This window comes from Astatotilapia calliptera, chromosome 8 (genome assembly GCF_900246225.1).
Source record: "Astatotilapia calliptera chromosome 8, fAstCal1.2, whole genome shotgun sequence".
Classification (NCBI taxonomy): Eukaryota; Metazoa; Chordata; class Actinopteri; order Cichliformes; family Cichlidae; genus Astatotilapia; species Astatotilapia calliptera.
The window spans coordinates 20,627,348-20,633,827 of NC_039309.1; the positions used below are offsets into that span (position 1 = coordinate 20,627,348).

The 6,480-nt window shown below is 43.1% G+C and overlaps 1 protein-coding gene across 2 annotated transcripts; it reads left to right on the forward strand.

The window, feature by feature from the left end:
• Positions 1 to 75: 75 nt before the first annotated feature.
• On the forward strand, positions 76 to 5,630 carry trim65 (tripartite motif containing 65). Of its 2 annotated transcripts, none has more exons than XM_026177345.1 (8): positions 76 to 224; positions 571 to 1,022; positions 1,150 to 1,245; positions 1,373 to 1,603; positions 2,532 to 2,700; positions 2,792 to 2,881; positions 2,982 to 3,199; positions 3,580 to 5,630. In XM_026177345.1, the coding sequence occupies exons 2-8, from the start codon at positions 573 to 575 to the stop codon at positions 3,886 to 3,888; spliced, it is 1,563 nt and encodes a 520-aa protein (XP_026033130.1). In that variant the 5' UTR covers positions 76 to 224; positions 571 to 572; the 3' UTR covers positions 3,889 to 5,630. The 2 variants fall into 2 exon arrangements, with proteins under 2 accessions (XP_026033130.1, XP_026033128.1); XM_026177343.1 differs by having other exon boundaries at positions 76 to 189.
• Positions 5,631 to 6,480: the final 850 nt, after the last annotated feature.

Here is a 6,480-nt window from a genome sequence, read left to right on the forward strand (position 1 = left end):
AACTTCACAGCGGAACAGTGTTACAGTTTGTCTCATAGCATACAAAATACAAAATATATGGGTCTTTTTTTAATTTCATTGGTTTCTCGAAAGCACGTGAAGGCGTCCCTTTTTGCGTCATACGTCATCCGGAACGCTTCATCTAGCGATATTCATACAGTGTTCTGCATGAATCTATCGGTTTACGTGGTAAGAATTATTTTTTTTGGTACAGCATCTTGCTGGTGAGTGTGTAATGGTGCTCTGTTTTAAGATATCTTTTGACCATTTTAATATGTTGACGAGTATTTGTTTGTAACAGTCCGCGCTAACGTTGAATGACTTGAAAGCATGCTAACGCTGGCTAACATTAGCTTTTCCGTTCACTTGTGTGGTAGCTGACATTAGAATCTGGGACTGCTGCCTTCCTGCTCGCCTGTTATTTTTCCCTATAAATGTTAAGCCAGTTCATAAAGAATATTTTCCTGCCCAAAAATAAAATTGTTTTCTTTAAAAAAACGAAATGAAGTTGTTTGTCTCGAAAGGTGTCATATTATGGTTAACCTCAGCCTTTTTTGTTTCCCTCTACAGAGATGTCTGCCATGTCTTCAGAGATGGAGTCTCAGAATGCAAACCTAAACTGTTCCATTTGCCTGGAGTTCTTCCGGTATCCTGTAACCATCCCCTGCGGTCACACCTTCTGTAAAAGCTGCATCAGCAAGCACTGGGACATTAAGAGCCAGTCTGACATTGGCCCTCAGTGCCCCATCTGCAATGAGGAGTTCAAAATTAGACCTGTCTTGAGGCGTAATGTGTCCTTGTCGGTCCTGGCAGAGACTGCAAACAGCGCTGGCCCCTCATGTAGGGATGCTCTGGTGAGAGGAGGTGAAGGGGCCAGAGCCATGCTGCTGTGCGAGCGCCATAAAAAGCCTTTGGTTTATTACTGCAGGCAGGACAAAAGGTCTGTGTGCAACGAATGTGAAAAGTCAGAGTGCATGAACCACGAAAGGGTCATATTGGAGGAAGAAAGGGAAACTCAAGAGGTATACAAACACAAAGCCTCTGCAGATTTAAAACTGGGAGTGGATTATAGATGATGATTATCACATATTTGTATGACTGTGAAAGAATAAATGATTTTTTTCTTGACTTGATATGTTTTCATTACAGCTGCTGCTGGAAAGGAAGAATACAGACGTGGGGAAACTGCTTGAAGAGATGCAGAAAAGTATAAATGACTTGACTGAGAATATCAATCAAGCTAAGGTAAACTCTCACTTTAAGCCTTTGTAAATGCTTCGCAAAAGGAGGCTTTTAAGTATAAAAGAAATCGAAAGCGTGTGCCCAAATGAACCCAAGCAACTATTTTACACAGCATATTTTAAATTAACAGGTAACTCTTGAGCAGACGTCAGCCTGGGTGAACGCCAAGTTTTCTAACCTGATGAAAATCCTGTCCGAGAAGCAGGAGGCAACAGTGCTTTTTATTGAGGTGGAAAAGCAGGCAGCCCTCGCGGAGGCAGAGGCGCGGCTAACCGAACTCAGCGAGCAATCCCGCCTGCTCAGAGAGCGCCAAGACCAAATTGCGGCACTACATGACCTCCCTGATACTGACCTCATCAGGGTTTGTATCCCTTGCCTTTACACATTTGGGAAGGGGAGGATCTGGTTTTTTATTTTGGTTCATTTTATAGTCCCAGTAGTTTACAAAGGTAAGTATGTGCAGGTTGCTGTTTCATGTAACATGCACAAGTGGATGCGTAGAGCTTTCAGCAAGCTTCCTACTGCTGGATGGCTGCACAAGCATTTTTTTTAAATAACGAAATGTGGGCTTAATTAAACAACACGAGGCTGGTATCTGCTCAATCACAGAAAACCTCAGTGTTTCGCTTCTTTCGACTACAAAGTTTATCAGAGTTGCGGCCCAGGCCTTGTCACGCCTTTCCTATGAGCCACGTAAAAAGAACATTGAGTGTCACAAGAGACATCTTGGAAAATTAATGTTTACTTTATTTGTTATCTCATTAAGAACTTTCCACATAAGTTTATTTTGTCAGATTTTAGTTCCAGGCCAGTGAATGCAGCATGATACTTATTTTGTAAGTTATAGTCTCCCCTTTGCGCTCGATCTGTCTGGTTTGAAAGGCACTGAGAAAATATTCCAACTCTCAGCTTCACAGCAATGCTTTCCTGACCAGTGGGAAACATCACAATGGCGTCTTTTACATATCGACAGTGTGTGGGCCAGACAAGTAGAGGCATTATTTGAGCCAGCTAGGGCAATAATTACACCGTTTAACAGAAACGATGCCTGAAACCTATTAACCACAAATTCTAGGAGCACACTGTAGAGGATCCAGACACATGTCATAATGTAATGAATGGCAGGTGATTTTGAATTGTCATTAGAATTGAGTTTTTATTTCATTTAACAATTGCAGAAGCAGCTTAAACTCACTGTTTCAGCTGTAAGGTCAAACCAAAGTAATTAATCAGACATTGAAACTTTTGCCTATTCGTTAAAGCACTGCCTGAAACCCGCTTCTTCACAGGAATCATCGCACGTAGAAGTCCCGCGCTTCAAGGATATTTCCACAGATGTGACTTCGACCCTGCAGGATCGATTAAACAGCGTCACCGACATCCTCTCCCGAGTGTCTAAGCTGGTGTCTGAGGACCTGGAGAAAGCTGTGACCACCGCTGTGGGTCATGACAGAGAAGGTGACCTGTCACTAGGAAAGATGAAGCATGTTAGCTCGATCCGCCTTCAGACGGTCCTCATGTGTTCTCATGCATTGTCTTTGGTTTCCAGGTTCTCCTCAGGACAAGAGGCCAGTACTCGCTGTGGTTCCCAGCCCCGCTGCTCCGTGCCACCCTGTTGGGAAGGAGGGCCTCAGTGCTTGTGAGTTCTAAGAGACATTTTATAACTAAGGACCTCTAAAACTTTTCTAGATCACTGTTCCAGCTTTAATCTGCCTGATTCATTTTCTTCCTTCTTACAGACCGATGCTCTCTGACTTTTGACCCACGGACAGCCAATGGGCATCTAGTTCTTTCCCAGGAGAACCGCAGGGCTGAGCACTTGACATCAGGGCCACGCGCTGTCCCCGCTCATGAAGCCCGCTTTGATCACACCTGGCAGGTGCTGTGCTTTCAGGGATTCAAACACGGACAGCACTACTGGGAACTGGAGGTGTCCAAGCCTTGGGCCTACCTCGGGGTAAGGATATCATAATGCTGTGTAGGCTGTGGCTTTGTGACACATTGCTTTGTAGAGGGTCGCTAACGGGAACATTCTAGGTCCTGCCGAATAAATCGTTGATATGTATGTAGAGGTCATCAGAACTAATGATTCCATGCAGATTGTAGCTGCACGTATTCAGTCCACAACAGGTGGAAATCGGCATGTAACAAGCTCAGGAACCTAACTTGTGACCCACACATGTTACATGAACCTGCTCAATAGTAGATCCACTCTGTCTGATCAGTCGAGAATGTTTCAACAGATTTTCCTTATGTGTTATACAGGGATTCATTGTTCCCAGAGAAATGACCACAGGATGCTAATGTTTCACTTGTTCTGCGCATCTTCCTCCCCAGGTAACCTACGAGAGCATCCCCAGGAAGGAAAAGGGCAAGAGATGCATGGTGGGAATGAATGAACTGTCCTGGAGCCTGCAACTGGACGAGCACCAGCTCAGCGCCTGGCACAACGGCCGGCGGGAGACCATCCCCGGCAACTCCCATCACAGCCGCATCGGCATGCTGCTGGACTACGAGGCGGGTACGCTTACCTACTACGGAGCCGGCCAGACAAGGCTGCACGCCTTCCACTGTGCCTTCACCCAGGAGCTGTTTCCCGCCTGCTGGATAGGAGAGGGGGTCAGCATCACCCTCTGCTCTTCATGAGCGGACTTGTAGAAGAGGGGAACAAGTGGAATTCTAGGAATACTATGAATCATGGCCACAATCTGACTTGACATAAAGAACCCCCTCCCCCCGCCTCCAAACAATCTAGGAGCTTCTTTTAAATTCACTTTTCTCTTCTGGGACGACTGCCTTCCTGCATTGTTTTTAGTAGAAGAACTGACTTACTGGGATTTTCTTTCCTCTAACATGTTTGCCATTTGGTTTTGCATTGTCACTTACCACAATGTTGCTAAGGAAACCGTTTATATGCATACGTAAGGGGCTTTTAAAACGATTTGCAGTTTTAGTTCACACTAATTCATTTTTTTTAACATGTGATAAATAATGTTCATGTGTCCTATTTCAGGTAGGAAAAAAACAGTTACATTTCAGTGGGTCACACTTTTGAGCTTTCATTACCTAAAGCTTAGAAACAAGTGTCTCCTCATGAGACACTGAACTCTGCATACATGCTGGATTATGTCTTTAATTAGGGCACACACCCTTGTTGAAACAAATGTTCTTTTTTCCAAAATAGCATTACAATATATGCTGTGTGATTAGTGAAAAGATACCTACTGAGGTGGAGGTGAATGCATCAGTAATACTGTGTTGTTTCTGTGCCAGCACAGGAGGACAACTTGAACACACGGTCTTACACATGTCAGATTTGAGTATTTTTGATTCTGCCCTAAAGAAATGCACTTCAGGCTACATGAGAAGTTTCCTATAGGTTGGCGAGGACCTGTTACACTCATTCCATTTGAAAAACATGAATTGACTCTAAGGGAAATTTATGATTCTTTTTAGCAAAGGTGAAATTCGATATTGTCCTGACTTTATTTTTAAAGTTAAATTAAAGCATCATATTAGTAGATTCACCTATTGTATCAATTTGAATATCTTCAGTGACTTCACTCGGAAGTTATCTCATTCATATTTTCAGGAAACTTGAGGTCGGGGTTACCAAGACACAAACCGACAGAAAAGCATAATGGGCCCACTTTTGTAGCTTTATGTTCATCACACAGAGTGAATTGTATCAGATGGAAACTGATGAATATCCACCTGTGCCAGAGCATATGTCCACATACAAATGAAAACAGCAAATGTAAAGGGATGCTTGGGAAAAAAATTTCAAGGCTCAGATGTTTAGGGTAAATATTGTACTCATACATGTCCAAACCTCATTGTGTTTTCTGATAATATTCACATGTATGCTGAGCTCATTCTACGGAAGTATGTGAGCTACTGTAGGTGAAAGAAAAATGTTGCAGGCTGTAGCGCTACTACTGAGAACACAACTGAAAATCGAAGGCTGCGTTATCACGTTGCGATCTGATCTTGACTGCACAAACAAATGGTGCCGACGGTTGACGGTGCTGAGCCGGAATCTGATGTATTGTGCTGGTGTGTGCATATTTTGGGGCAGATGATTTTTAGATTATGAGGGTTTACAAATCTTAGCTTAGCTGAGAACTTTTAGCACATTTAAAGTGGGTTACTGCTGTGGATTTGCACAAGTTTCCTGAAGACAAGGAACAGCTGAGGAAAAGCACATTTGGCTGTTTTGGCCTAATGATTGGGGGAAAACTTTCTGTCACTCTTCCTGCTGACTGTTGCATATGTTTGTCAGAACTGCTAATGCACTATACTGTGGACTATTAAAACTTATGATAGCAATACTCTGCTGAAATAAAGACAGACACTCTGAATTCTTTATTAAAATCCAGTCCAATGCATACATGCATCAGTTGAGCTCATGCCTTGTTTTCTTACTCGAGTTGTTAATTATTCAATAAATTAGTTTGAATTAAATACAGAGCTTTATTTTTATTTTACACACAGCCATGACGGAGCATACAGGAACCCGATGCATAGCATTCTAAAAGTGCAAAGAATCAGCCGCAGATGTGCCACAGATACAGTATATAGATTGGAGACCGCAGAGGAAGGAAGAATAGAAGATGAGATACTCAGATTGGACCTCAAACTGAAGAGTAATAATCACGACCACAGAAACAGAAGAGTTCACTGATGGTTCTGTTTGTGTATACAATGTTAAAAATGCAGTGAAGATGAAAGCAGGCTGATGGTGAGTCTGACCGTGCGTCTTCTCTAACGTCTGGAAGCGTAATAAAATAGGGAGTGACATCATTGGGTGACTGCTTTGCTCTTGCAACATTATAAAGATAATCCCTCCTGGCAGTCGGTCCCTCCAAAAGCCCAGCCGTCCTCTCCCCTGCTCTAATCCAGGATCAGGGATTGGCTGCTGTGGCTCAACGCCGCTCTAATCTTTGTGGTCCGCTCGTCGGCCAAAACGCGTCAAAGCAGGTAGGGCCACCCTGCGACCCGCTCGTTAAAAAAGCTAGTTCTTCTTTAGGTTAGTGTTCTTGATAAAATAATGTTATTTTTAAGTCTACATATTAAAAGCCTGTACACACAAATAATAGAAAAATAAAATACTGCGTTCATTTCGCCTCTGGACAGGTTAGCAAAGTATTTACTATCATTTATCTGAGTCTAGTTTTATAGACAGTCACAGGACATCATGAGCACAGCTGAAGTTAAGGTTGCTGCACGATTCTGGGG

What these genes read in the sequence shown, in the direction of transcription:
- trim65 (XM_026177345.1), top strand. Translation starts at nt 573, where the DNA reads ATGTCTGCCATGTCTTCAGAGATGGAGTCTCAGAATGCAAACCTAAAC. An exon ending in CTGATACTGACCTCATCAGG is followed by an intron (nt 1,604 to 2,531) that starts GTTTGTATCCCT and finishes GCTTCTTCACAG; the next exon opens with GAATCATCGCACGTAGAAGT. An exon ending in AGCCTTGGGCCTACCTCGGG is followed by an intron (nt 3,200 to 3,579) that starts GTAAGGATATCA and finishes CTTCCTCCCCAG; the next exon opens with GTAACCTACGAGAGCATCCC.